At 38.3% G+C, this 15,231-nt stretch overlaps 1 protein-coding gene across 3 annotated transcripts in view; it reads right to left on the bottom strand.

Annotated features, from left to right (window-relative positions):
* The window catches only part of IFT74 (intraflagellar transport 74), a 91,349-nt gene that overhangs the window by 63,244 nt on the left and 12,874 nt on the right, over positions 1 to 15,231 (bottom strand). For all 3 annotated transcript variants that reach the window (XM_082694507.1, XM_082694506.1, XM_082694505.1), the window contains exons 7-8: positions 1,943 to 2,002; positions 534 to 595 (exon numbers count right to left, since the gene is read on the bottom strand). In XM_082694507.1, coding sequence (XP_082550633.1) covers positions 534 to 595; positions 1,943 to 2,002 — 122 coding nt within the window. The remainder of the gene's footprint in view (positions 1 to 533; positions 596 to 1,942; positions 2,003 to 15,231) is intronic.

Here is a 15,231-nt window from a genome sequence, read left to right as displayed (position 1 = left end):
TTATTAGACTGGACCTTGAATCTCATAATTCAAACAAGTTAAAAAGCCCAGGATAAAGCTGTAAATGGTAGAGATGAAGATGTTCTTATCCATCTTAGGTTCTGAACCTACTTGAAATAGGAATTTTATTTATCTAGTCTATGTATTAATTTTATTTACCCAGATTTAGGTACTTAATGATGAATGATAGTAATTTTATTTATCCAGGATTTGGGTGCTTAATGGTAAATGAAAACAACAGATGTGTAAACAATAAAATTTGTACTGCAAATATTCAACTTTTTAAAATAAAATGCAAGGGAAGGGGCACCTCAGTGACTTGGTTGAGCTCTTGCTCTCAGCTCAAGGTTTGATCTCACAGTTAGGAGTTTGGGCCTGCACTGGGCTCCACACTGGGTGTGGAGCTTACTTAAGAAAAGAAAAATGAAAGAAAAAAAAATCAAGAGAATTTATAAGGAAATAAATGACTTCAACACTAAACTGTCTAATTTAGCTCCTTAGAAGTGTTTGATTTCTAAATGGATTGTACTTACGCTTGTCTTTCAGTAAATATGATATCCATACTTTGTGTTTCTCGATCATTTTGAGCTTTAAGCTGAATGAAGAGTTAATGGAGAAGTTAGTGATAAAAAATTACTATTAAACTGAACTACTTCTTTAAAAGTTATTCTGGTCATGAACTAATTGAGAGATTATTATAATAATCCTAATGCCATATGCAAAGTTAAAAAAAAACAAAACAGTACTTATTTAATTAACAAACTATAACCCCCCCCAAAAAAAGTCTTTTTCACAGGCACTGTAATCTCATACCAAAAATATTAAGAATATCACTACTCTTTAGTGACCTATCAAATAATCCAATGTAAACTTCATTTATGTAAATAGAATTTCTGAAATTTTTGGATGTTCAATAGTTGATTAGTAGTATGTTGATTTTAAGCCAAACAAACACAAGTATCATCCTTAAACAGAATTTTACCTGAGTACTACTAATTGACTCTACCTGTGCATACTCAACTTAGAATTTGGTTCTATCAGAAACAGCTGACAGAACACATAAAGAAGTTTCCACATTTTACATGTGGCATTAAAAATATATTTTTTAATTGGGAATTCTGCTGAGTTCCTAAGACTAATTTCACCAAATTATGTTTTTAGAATCCCAATTTAGAAAGAAAAGTCATTGTATAAATTCTATACTTTCACAGAATAGTCTGACTGTAGGTTTTAACCTAAATCATAAGCTATATAAAAATTGTATAAATTATAAATTATATAAACTACAGGCTCTATTTGTTATTTTCTTCCAAACGTTTGAATCAAAACAAGTTAGCTACTAATATTTTGTTTTCTACCAAAGAATCTAAGAACACTGAACACAAGTTCTCATTTATCAATCAAAAAGTATTATATCTGGCATCATATGGTAACTATTTACTTTTCTTTCTTACTTATACAACTTTGTAAAGATGACATTGCATTTTCAGTGAGTACTCAGCTCCATTTGTACAAATATTAAACCAAAAGTATACCAAACTAATTTATATACAAGGAAATATAGATGAGACTCCCTAACTAATACTGTATGTGAGACCAGTTCAACCCAGCCTTGTACAAAGAAACTAAAGCATATATTAGGGAGATCTGATCAAGAGGAAGAGATTTAAAAAGCAACTGAAGGGATGCCTTGCTGGCTCAGTATAGCATGCAACTCTTAATCTTGGGTTTGTGAGTTCAAGCCCCATGTTGGGTATAGAGGTTACTTAAAAATAAATCTTTAATTAAAAAAAAGAAAGCAACTGAGGAACCTCAACTGTAATAATGGAATTTAGGATCAGAATAATACCTAACTGTAAGGTGTGTAATTTCTAGATATATGCTTTGTATTGGAAGATTTGATCTATGTAAGTCTATTGCTTATACTTATAAATCTTCTTACCATGTTGTAATCATTCATTACTTCTTCCATTTCAGTATTGGTATTAAGTTTATCTACCAACTAAAAACAAAGATACAAAAAAAAACCACTTTAGTCTTTATAAATTTTCTCTATAATTCATAAATTGGTATTCAATCTTACAAACAATGTATAGTCATTTTAAGTGTTAATATTTCCAAGTATTGTATCTTCTAAGATAAAAACAAATATTGAGCTATCTAAGTATACACTAAGCATTTGGCCAATAAATAAGTTACATTTTTAGGGTGGCAAAGTGAGCAGTAATAAACTACTCTCCCAAAGACCATACATTGAAGAGCTTTGCCTGCTTTGAAAAGATGTCTGACCTTAAAAGAAGTGTCTGAAGAAGACAAAAGTTTGGGAAACCTATGTCTGTCTGTCTCTTTTCCCCAGAAGAGAGGGTATTAACAGATTTATAAATTTGTATCAGTGAAAATGCAAAATTTCTTGGTCTTCTAAAAAATAAAAAATAAATAAAACCCAACACAGTAAGTAAGGCACCATCAGAACACCAGTAAGCTTATTTCGAAAAATCTGGCAATGACAGAAATAGCTAACATATTTAACCTTGTGCCAAACATTATTCTGGGCCTGTTGAATGTATTACACATTTCACTTACTTTTAACAATTACTCCACAAAGAAGACACTACCCACGTTTTGCAGATAAAGAAATTCATCAAGTTGTGGAGCCAGAAACTGAACAGGAAGGCTACTAAAAGCTAACTATTTGGATATAACTGTTTCTAAAAGACTAAACTTTACTAACATACTATGTGTTAGTATATGCAATATTTCACTTCTGATATGAATAAGTGCTACTAAGACCTAACATTTGAGATCTTACTATACGTTAGGTATTGGCTAAATGTTTTCCCTCCATTAGGTATTAGTTCATTATCCTACAAACAACATGTTTTACACATTATTAATATTATTATATTAAGTAATTTACCTGATACATACTACAACTAAAAATGGCTTTTATCTAATGTATTTCATATTTTATAAAAAACTTCCTCATATTTAGAACAGAACATTTACTTAAAAAAAATGCACTAAATACTAGGCTCTACAAAAAGTTCGTTATGGATTTTATATAGTCCAACATATCTGAGAATTACAATATTCCATAAACAGCAAAATGTATGAGTACAATATAACAATATCAAGTAGATATAGCATAATTTACCTAGCCATTATGTTAGAATGTTTATTTTATATAACACTATTTTTTAATAGAAGTGAGATAAAAGTTACCCTATTTAAGTCCAAATGCCATTGCTGTCTAGAGGACCTACAGAGTTAGAAGGATATTCTGACCCTAGATATTTTCATGGGGCTAAGATCACCCCAAAGACTGGGGCAATTATGAAGAAGGCCAAAGAGACTACTTCTTCAGGAAGTCCACACTGGGAAAAATACTTGGTGGAATCATATTTATATTACATACTCTATTTTGGCAGAAGGTAACCCCTGTATTTTGAATGGAACATAAGGATGGAGGTAATCTGTGTACTAAGTAGTTGAGTTTTTTAAAATTCATGATAACCACTCTCCATAGAAAAGCAAAGTGTTTTTTCAAAGAAATAAACTTCAGTACACAAAAAATTTTAGCTACTTTTAAAATTAATATTTTAATATTGTTAGGGAAAAAATACAGGTGTGTTGCAGTACTTTTAAGAAAATAATTTTTTTAAGACTGGAAGAATAGGGGTTAAGATGGTGAAGCAGTAGAAGGTCCTTATGCTTGCCTCATCCCTTGAACACACCTAGATAAATATGAAATCATTCTGAACACCCAAGAAATCGATCTGAGGACTGAGAGAAAAAAAACTGCTATGAGGGAAAACAACTAGGGGAGAGAAGAAACCACACTCTGGAGGCAGGGCTCGTGGAGACATGATTTGTAGAGGAAGAGATTCATGGGTACTGTGGAGAGGAGGGAGCCCAGATCGTGGAAACAGGGGCATGGGGAAAAGGGAGAGACTGAGAGACAAAGAGAGAGAAAGGAGAGAGAGGGAGCAGCAAACAGAGGATCACATAACAAAAAGACTTCCCAAAACCACTGACCAGGAAAATGAGAGGGGCTGATTATCATGAGTTTTTATAATCAGCAGAGTTCAAAGACTGGAGTTTTAGAAGTCTGCACATGGTTGGTATGGAGCCTGGTAGGTGCTGTGGTACTCCTGTGGAGAAGGAGGGGAGAGGCCTGGGAGCAGACAGTGCAATCCAAGGATCCCGAGACGCACTAGGAGAGACATTTCCCCCTCCTTGATTGCACTTGGGAGAGATGGCATTGCCTCTCTGGGACAAAAGAGCTAGTGAGCACCAACTCCTTTCCCTGCACCTCAGCAGAGGCAGAGACACTTGATGAGGGTGGCTAACTTAGACACCTGCTCTTCACAGTGTTTAACTACAAACTCCACACCCTGTGTTTTAGTGCAACTGCCCTTTTGGGACAAACCAGCAACAGTACAGCACGGGCAAAAAGACCAGAACAGGTGCACTCACACCAGGTCCCTACAGTTGAAAGTTTTTAAAATTGGGCAGCCTGCCTGGGATAGAACATAAAGGAGTACTGCACTGCGAGGAGGCGGCAGCTTGGACAGACAGGGTGATAGCACGGATCTGAGGGATGCATGGGACACACAAGGGGAGAATGTTCTTCTGTGAGGGCTTCCTGGACAGCAACAGGGGTGAACTCCCCTCTCCATGAATGAGGGAGAGGGCTGGTGCCATTTTTCTCCCCTACCCATCAGCACGGATTGACTTCAGTGAGCAGCACAGGGCCAACAGTGGAGGTCTAAGAGCCTTACATCAAGCCCCGCCCCCTGTGCTCTGCAGGTTCTTCTTTACTAGGGCAAGTGTACCTGAGAGCCAGGGCATCAGCCCCCTCCCGCAAAAGACCAGCAGAACACCCCTCCCCCCCAGCACACACCTAGTCTGATGACCAAAGAGAGCCACTCTAGTGGTAACAGTATCAGGCCCATTTTAACAAGCAGACCAGAGCACACCTAGTTAAAACCTGCTGCTCTGGCCAAGGTCCAAACACTCCCCACTGCAGGGAAGAAGAAACTGCAGAGGACTGACCTGAAGGAAAGAGCAGCCAAAACATAACAGCAGAGTGCATGCAGCATACACCAGAAACACTTGCTTAACCACTAAGCTCTGGACAGTACATGACCCCTTCTTAATAAAGCATTACTCTCAGAAGCAGGAAACATAACAGGCTCTTCTAACACACAAAAGAAGACAAAGACCTAGAAAAAATACTGAAATGGGAGAATTCATCCCAAAACAAAAAACAAGAAAAGGACATGGCCAGGGATCTAATCGAAACAGATATAAGTAATAAACCTGAGCCAGAATTTAAAGCAACAATCATAAGAATACTAGCTAGGTTTAAGGAAAACATTGAAGACACCAGGGAGTGCCTTACATTGATAAAAAAGACCTAAAAAATTAGTCATGCTAAAATAAAAAATGCTAAAACTGAGATGTAAAACCGAACAGATATGATGACCACAAGGATGGAAGAAGCAGAGGAATGAAAAAGTGATAAAGAAGATAAAATTAGGGGTGCCTGGGTGGCTCAGTTGAGCATCTGCCTTCAGTTGAGCATCTGCCTTCAGCTCACGTCATGATCCCAGGGTTCTGGGATCAAGACCAACATCCAGCTCCCTGCTCAGTGGGGAGCCTGCTTCTCTCTCTCCCTCTCCTGCCACTCCTCCTGCTTGTGCTCTGTCTCTCTCTTTGTCAAATAAACAAATAAATAAAATTTAAAAAAAAAAAGAACTTATGGAAAATCAAGCTGAAAAGAAGAGGGAAAGAAAAATATTTAATCACGAATACAGACTTAGGGAACTCAACTATTCCTTAAAGCGTATAACATTCTTTTTTTTTTTTAAGATTTTATTTATTAAAGAGTGACAGAGAGGGAGAGAAAGCATGTGCACACAAGCACAAGCAAGGGGAGCAACAGGCTGAGGGAGAAGCAGGCTCCCCACTGAGGAAGGAGCCTGATTCAGGACTCCATCCCAGGACCCTGGAATCATGACCTGAGCCGAAGGCAGATGCTTAGCTGACTGAGACATGTAGGCATCCCAAGATTTTATTTATTTGTCAGAGACAGAAAAAGAATAAGCAGGGGGAGAGGCAGGCAGAGGGGGAAGCAGGCTCCCTGCTGAGCAAGAAGACTAATATGGGACTCAATCCCAGGACCCTAGGATCAGGACCTGAACTGAAGGTGGACACTTAAGCCATGGAGCCACCTAAGAGTCCCAATAACATTCTATCATAGGAGTCCCAGAAGAAGAAAAGAGGGAGAATGGGGATGAAGGTTTATTTGAGCAAATTATAGCTGAAAACTTCCCTAATCTGGGGAACAAAATAGACATCCAATACAAGAGGCACAGAGAACTCCCACCAAAATCAACAAAAGTAGGCCAACACAAGATAATCATAGTAAAATACACCAAATACAGAGATAATGGAAAAATCCTAAAAGCAGCAAGGGAAAAGAAATCCCTAACTCATAAGGGAAGACAAATAAAGTTATCAGCAGACCTATCCAGAAAAACTTGGGAGACCAGAAGCAGGAATGGGAAAAATATGCAGCCAAGAATATTTTATGCAGCAAGGTTGTCATTCAGAGTAGAAGAAAAAATAAAGGGTTTCCAGGACAAACAAAAACTAAAGGAGCTCATGACCACTACACCAGGTACAAAAGAAATATTAAAGGGGACTCTTTGAGTGGGGGAAAAAAGACCAAAAGTGACAAAGACTAGAAAAGAAAATCTTCAGAAACAACATTTAACAGGTAATAAAATGGCACTCAATTCATATATATCAATAACTGCTCTGAATGTAAATGGACTAAATGCTCCAATCAGAAGACATAGGGCATCAGAATGGAAAAACACAAGATCCATCTATATGCTGCCTAAAGACCCCTGCAAATTGAAAGTGAAGGGACAGAGAACAATTTATCATACAAACAGACATCAAAAAAGAGCCAGAGTAGCCACACTTATACCAGACAACTAGATTTTAAATCAAAGACTATGACAAGAGATGAAGAAGGGCACTGTATCATAATTAAGGGGTTTATCCAACAAGATCATCTAACTATTGTTAATATTTATGCTTCTAACTTGGGAACACCCAAATGTATAAAACAATTAACAACAAACATAAAAAAAACCCCAAAAACCTCATTGATAATAACACAATAGTAGGGACTTTAACACCCCACTTATAGCAATGGACAGATCATCTAAGCAGAAAACAAGGAAACAACGGCTTAAAAGACACACTGGACCAGATGGATTCAAGAGATATATTCAGAACATTCCATCCTATAGCAGCAGAATATACATTCTTTTTAGGGGCGCATGAGATATTCTCCAAAACAGATCACATACTGGGTCACAAATCAGGGCTCAACAAGTACAAAGCAACTGTTATACCATGTATATTATCTTACCACAGTGCTATAGAACTGGAAGAAGTCAATCATAAGACCATAAGAAAAAATTGTTAAATACCATAATACATGGAAGTTAAAGAACATCCTACTAAAGAATGAATGTGTTAACCAGGAAATTAAAGAAGAAATAAAAGAGAAAATACATGGAAACATGAAAATACAATGGTCTAAAACCTTAGAGATGCAACAAAAATGGTCATAAAAGGATCGGGGGTGTCTGAGTGTCGCAGAGCTTGCGGGTATTGGAACGGGAAAGCCGGCTGCAGAGACAGAGCCGACAGTAAGCTCACAGCTCGGTGTTACCTTGAATCGGTCGCAGGCTCGGTGATCTCGGAGCACGGCCGGAGGTCAGGCAGACGGGAGTAACTGGGCGCTGTTCTCTGAGGGCGCACTGAGGAGTGGGGCCCTGGGCTCTCAGCTCCTCCAGGCCGGAGACCAGGAGGCCGCCATTTGTATTCCCGTCCTCCGGAACTCTACGGAAAGCGCTCAGGGAACAAAAGCTCCTGAAAGCAAACCCGAGCGGATTACTCACCCCGGCCCCAGGTAAGGGTGGTGTAATTCCGCCTGGGGCAAAGACACTTGAGAATCACTACAACAGGCCCCTCCCCCAGAAGATCAACAAGAAATCCAGCCGAGACCAAGTTCACATACCAAGGAGTGCGGTTTCAATACCAAGGAGAGCAGCAGAATTCCAGAGGAGGAGAAAGCCAAGCACGGAACTCATGGCTTTTTTCCTGTGATTTTTTTTAGTCTTGCAGTTAATTTAATTTTTTCTTTTTCTTTTTTTTTTTTTTCTTCTCGCCTTCGGGTAAAATTTTTTTTTTTTAACTGTTACCTTTTTCTTTTTTAACGATTTTTTACTAGTTTATCTAATATATATATTTTTTCTTTTTTACATTTTTCTCAGGTGTTTTCTTTTTTAAAAAAATTTTTTTTCTTTTCTTTTTTTTTCTTTTCTTTTTTCTTTTTTTTTCTTTCTTTCTTTTTGAACCTCTTTTTATCCCCTTTCTCCCCACTCACGATTTTGGATCTCTTCTAATTTGGTTAAAGCATATTTTCCTGGGGTTGTTGCCACCCTTTTAGTATTTTACTTGCCCCTTCATTTACTCTTATCTGGCCAAAATGACAAGACGGAAAATTTCAACACAAAAAAAAGAACAAGAGGCAGTACCGAAGGCTAGGGACCTAATCAATACAGACATCGGTAATATGTCAGACCTAGAGTTCAGAATGACAATTCTGAAGGTTCTATCCGGGCTCGAAAAAGGCATGGAAGATATTAGAGAAACCCTCTCGAGAGATATAAAAGCCCTTTCTGGAGAAATAAAAGAACTAAAATCTAACCAAGTTGAAATCAAAAAAGCTATTAATGAGGTGCAATCAAAAATGGAGGCTCTCACTGCTAGGATAAATGAGGCAGAAGAAAGAATTAGTGATATAGAAGACCAAATGACAGAGAATAAAGAAGCTGAGCAAAAGAGGGACAAACAGCTACTGGACCACGAGGGGAGAATTCGAGAGATAAGTGACACCATAAGACGAAACAACATTAGAATAATTGGGATTCCAGAAGAAGAAGAAAGAGAGAGGGGAGCAGAAGGTATACTGGAGAGAATTATTGGGGAGAATTTCCCCAATATGGCAAAGGGAACGAGCATCAAAATTCAGGAGGTTCAGAGAACGCCCCTCAAAATCAATAAGAATAGGCCCACACCCCGTAACCTAATAGTAAAATTTACAAGTCTCAGTGACAAAGAGAAAACCCTGAAAGCAGCCCGGGAAAAGAAGTCTGTAACATACAATGGTAAAAATATTAGATTGGCAGCTGACTTATCCACAGAGACCTGGCAGGCCAGAAAGAGCTGGCATGATATTTTTAGAGCACTAAACGAGAAAAACATGCAGCCCAGAATACTATATCCAGCTAGGCTATCATTGAAAATAGAAGGAGATATTAAAAGCTTCCAGGACAAACAAAAACTGAAAGAATTTGCAAATACCAAACCAGCTCTACAGGAAATATTGAAAGGGGTCCTCTAAGCAAAGAGAGAGCCTACAAGTGGTAGATCAGAAAGGAACAGAGACCATATACAATAACAGTCACCTTACAGCCAATACAATGGCACTAAATTCATATCTCTCAATAGTTACCCTGAATGTGAATGGGCTAAATGCCCCTGTCAAAAGACACAGGGTATCAGAATGGATAAAAAAACAAAACCCATCTATATGTTGCCTCCAAGAAACTCATTTTAAGCCCGAAGACACCTCCAGATTTAAAGTGAGGGGGTGGAAAAGAATTTACCATGCTAATGGACATCAGAAGAAAGCAGGAGTGGCAATCCTTATATCAGATCAATTAGATTTTAAGCCAAAGACTATAATAAGAGATGAGGAAGGACACTATATCATACTCAAAGGGTCTGTCCAACAAGAAGATTTAACAATTTTAAATATCTATGCCCCCAACGTGGGAGCAGCCAACTATATAAACCAATTAATAACAAAATCAAAGAAACACATCAACAACAATACAATAATAGTAGGGGACTTTAACACTCCCCTCACTGAAATGGACAGATCATCCAAGCAAAAGATCAGCAAGGAAATAAAGGCCTTAAACGACACACTGGACCAGATGGACATCACAGATATATTCAGAACATTTCATCCCAAAGCAACAGAATACACATTCTTCTCTAGTGCACATGGAACATTCTCCAGAATAGATCACATCCTCGGTCCTAAATCAGGACTCAACCGGTATCAAAAGATTGGGATCATTCCCTGCATATTTTCAGACCACAATGCTCTAAAGCTAGAACTCAACCACAAAAGGAAGTTTGGAAAGAACCCAAATACATGGAGACTAAACAGTATCCTTCTAAAGAATGAATGGGTCAACCGGGAAATTAAAGAAGAACTGAAAAAAATCATGGAAACAAATGATAATGAAAATACAACGGTTCAAAATCTGTGGGACACAACAAAGGCAGTCCTGAGAGGAAAATATATAGCGGTACAAGCCTTTCTGAAGAAACAAGAAAGGTCTCAGGTACACAACCTAACCCTACACCTAAAGGAGCTGGAGAAAGAACAAGAAAGAAACCCTAAGCCCAGCAGGAGAAGAGAAATCATAAAGATCAGAGCAGAAATCAATGAAATAGAAACCAAAAAAACAATAGAACAAATCAACGAAACTAGGAGCTGGTTCTTTGAAAGAATTAATAAAATTGATAAACCCCTGGCCCGACTTATCAAAAAGAAAAGAGAAAGGACCCAAATAAATAAAATCATGAATGAAAGAGGAGAGATCACAACTAACACCAAAGAAATACAAACTATTATAAGAACATACTATGAGCAACTCTACGGCAATAAATTTGACAATCTGGAAGAAATGGATGCATTCCTAGAAACATATAAACTACCACAACTGAACCAGGAAGAAATAGAAAGCCTGAACAGACCCATAACCAGTAAGGAGATTGAAACAGTCATTAAAAATCTCCAAACAAACAAAAGCCCAGGGCCAGATGGCTTCCCGGGGGGAATTCTACCAAACATTTAAAGAAGAACTAATTCCTATTCTCCTGAAACTGTTCCAAAAAATAGAAATGGAAGGAAAACTTCCAAACTCATTTTATGAGGCCAGCATCACCTTGATCCCAAAACCAGACAAGGATCCCACCAAAAAAGAGAGCTATAGACCGATATCCTTGATGAACACAGATGCGAAAATACTCAACAAAATACTAGCCAATAGGATTCAACAGTACATTAAAAAGATTATTCACCACGACCAAGTGGGATTTATTCCAGGGCTGCAAGGTTGGTTCAACATCCGCAAATCAGTCAATGTGATACAACACATCAATAAAAGAAAGAACAAGAACCATATGATACTTTCAATAGATGCTGAAAAAGCATTTGACAAAGTACAGCATCCCTTCCTGATCAAAACTCTTCAAAGTGTAGGGATAGAGGGCACATACCTCAATATCATCAAAGCCATCTATGAAAAACCCATCGCAAATATCATTCTCAATGGAGAAAAACTGAAAGCTTTTCCACTAAGGTCAGGAACACGGCAGGGATGTCCATTATCACCACTGCTATTCAACATAGTACTAGAGGTCCTAGCCTCAGCAATCAGACAACAAAAGGAAATTAAAGGCATCCAAATCGGCAAAGAAGAAGTCAAATTATCACTCTTCGCAGATGATATGATACTATATGTGGAAAACCCAAAAGACTCCACTCCAAAACTGCTAGAACTTATACAGGAATTCAGTAAAGTGTCAGGATATAAAATCAATGCACAGAAATCAGTTGCATTTCTCTACACCAACAGCAAGACAGAAGAAAGAGATATTAAGGAGTCAATCCCATTTACAATTGCATCCAAAACCATAAGATACCTAGGAATAAACCTAACCAAAGAGACACAGAATCTATACTCAGAAAACTATAAAGTACTCATGAAAGAAATTGAGGAAGACACAAAGAAATGGAAAAATGTTCCATGCTCCTGGATTGGAAGAATAAATATTGTGAAAATGTCTATGCTACCTAAAGCAATCTACACATTTAATGCAATTCCTATCAAAGTACCATCCATCTTTTTCAAAGAAATGGAACAAATAATCCTAAAATTTATATGGAACCAGAAAAGACCTCGAATAGCCAAAGGGATATTGAAAAAGAAAGCCAACGTTGGTGGCATCACAATTCCGGACTTCAAGCTCTATTACAAAGCTGTCATCATCAAGACAGCATGGTACTGGCACAAAAACAGACACATAGATCAATGGAACAGAATAGAGAGCCCAGAAATAGACCCTCAACTCTATGGTCAACTCATCTTCGACAAAGCAGGAAAGAATGTCCAATGGAAAAAAGACAGCCTCTTCAATAAATGGTGCTGGGAAAATTGGACAGCCACATGCAGAAAAATGAAATTGGACCATTTCCTTACACCACACACAAAAATAGACTCAAAATGGATGAAGGACCTCAATGTGCGAAAGGAATCCATCAAAATCCTTGAGGAGAACACGGGCAGCAACCTCTTCGACCTCTGCCGCAGCAACATCTTCCTAGGAACAACGCAAAAGGCAAGGGAAGCAAGGGAAAAAATGAACTATTGGGATTTCATCAAGATCAAAAGCTTTTGCACAGCAAAGGAAACAGTTAACAAAATCAAAAGACAACTGACAGAATGGGAGAAGATATTTGCAAACAACATATCAGATAAAGGACTAGTGTCCAGAATCTATAAAGAACTTAGCAAACTCAACACCCAAAGAACAAATAATCCAATCAAGAAATGGGCAGAGGACATGAACAGACATTTCTGCAAAGAGGACATCCAGATGGCCAACAGACACATGAAAAAGTGCTCCATATCACTCGGCATCAGGGAAATACAAATCAAAACCACAATGAGATATCACCTCACACCAGTCAGAATGGCTAAAATCAACAAGTCAGGAAATGACAGATGCTGGCGAGGATGTGGAGAAAGGGGAACCCTCCTACACTGTTGGTGGGAATGCAAGCTGGTGCAGCCACTCTGGAAAACAGCATGGAGGTTCCTCAGAATGTTGAAAATAGAACTGCCCTATGACCCAGCAATTGCACTATTGGGTATTTACCCTAAATATACAAATGTAGTGATCCAAAGGGGCACATGCACCTGAATGTTTATAGCAGCAATGTCCACAATAGCCAAACTATGGAAAGAACCTAGATGTCCATCAACAGATGAATGGATCAAGAAGATGTGGTATATATACACAATGGAATACTATGCAGCCATCAAAAGAAATGAAATCTTGCCATTTGCGACAACATGGATGGAACTAGAGCGTATCATGCTTAGCGAAATAAGTCAAGCAGAGAAAGACAACTATCATATGATCTCCCTGATATGAGGAAGTGGTGATGCAACATGGAGGCTTAAGTGGGTAGGAGAAGAATAAATGAAACAAGATGGGATTGGGAGGGAGACAAACCATAAGTGACTCTTAATCTCACAAAACAAACTGAGGGTTGCTGGGGGGAGGGGGTTTGGGAGAAGGGGGTGGGATTATGGACATTGGGGAGGGTATGTGCTTTGGTGAGTGCTGTGAAGTGTGTAAACCTGGTGATTCACAGACCTGTACCCCTGGGGATAAAAATATATGTTTATAAAAAATAAAAAATTAAAAAAAAATGGTCATAAAAGGTAAGTATATAGCAGTATAGGCTTACCTCAAAAAACAAGAAAAATTTCAAATATACAACCTAAATTCACACATAAAGTAGTTAGAAAAAGAACATCCAGTGAAGCCTAAAGCCAGCAGAAGAATGAAAAGAATAAATATTAGAGCAGAAATAAATGATATAGGGATGTCTGGGTGGCTCAGTCGGTTAAGCATCTGACTTTTGATTTCAGCTCAAGTCTTGATCTCAGGGTCTTGAGACTAAGCCCTGAGTCGGGCTCCATACTGGGTGTGGAATCTGCTTAGGATTCTCTCTGTGCCTCTCCCTCGGGCCCTCCCTCCACTCAAGCTGTCTCTCTCTCTAAAAAAGGAAGGAAGGAAGGAAGGAAGGAAGGAAGGAAGGAAGGAAGGAAGGAAGGAAATAGAAACAAAAGGAACAGTAGAACAGATCAATGAAGCAGGTTCTTTGAAGGAATTAATAAAATTGATAACTCCCTAGCCAGACTTACCAAAAAGAAAAGGAAAAGGACCCAAATAAACAAAATCACAAATGAGACTAGATCACAACCAACACCACAGAAATACAATTATAATAATATTATGAAAAATTCTATGCCAACAAATTGGGCAATCTGGAAGAAATGCATAAATTCCTTAAAACATATCAACTACCAAATCTGAAACAGGAAGAAACAGAAAATTACAACAGTTTGAAGCAGCGAAGAAAATGAAGCAGTAATCAAAACTCTCCCAACAAACAAAAGCCCAGGGCCAGATAGCTTCCCCCGGGGAATTCTACCAAAACTTTCTTTTTATTATAATTACTGGATGTTATTATATCCACTTAGTTCTTTTCTTTTTTTAAGATTGTATTAATTTATTTGCCAGAGAGACAGAGATAGCGAGCACAAGCAGGGGGAGCTGCAGGTAGAGACAGAGAAGCAGACTACCCACTCAGAAGGGAACCTGAATCCCAGGACCCTAGGACCCCAGGACCCCAGGACCATGACCTGAGCTGAAGGCAGATGCTTGAGCCACCCAGATGCTCCTCTACCAAACATTTAAAGAAGAGTTAATACCTATTCTTCTCAAACTATTCCCCCCAAATAGAAATGGAACGAATACTTACAAACTATGAGGCCAGAATTACCCTGATTTCAAAACCAGACAATGATTCCACTAAAAAAGAGAACTACAGGCCAATATCCCTAATGAATGTGGATGCAAAAATTCTCAACAAAATACTAGCAAATCAAATCCAACAGAACACTGAAAGAATCATTCACCATGTGAATCCTACCATTTTTTTCCATTGGATAATGGAAAATCCCACCAAGCGGCATTTATTCCTGGGTTACCAGGGTGGTTCAATATTTGCAAATCAATCAACATGATACAGAAGGCTAGTATCCCAAAATCTATAAATAAATGAATTCAGAAAAAAATAAAAAATCAAAAAATAAATGAATTCAGGGCGCCTGGGTGGCTCAGTCAGTTAAGCATCTGCTTTCACCTTAGGTTTTGATCCCAGGGTCCTGGGATCGAGTCCATCATCAGGCTCCCTGCTCATTG

This window comes from Mustela nivalis (genome assembly GCF_964662115.1).
Source record: "Mustela nivalis genome assembly, chromosome: 13".
Classification (NCBI taxonomy): domain Eukaryota; kingdom Metazoa; phylum Chordata; class Mammalia; order Carnivora; family Mustelidae; genus Mustela; species Mustela nivalis.
This window is presented reverse-complemented; position numbering and strand designations above follow the sequence as displayed.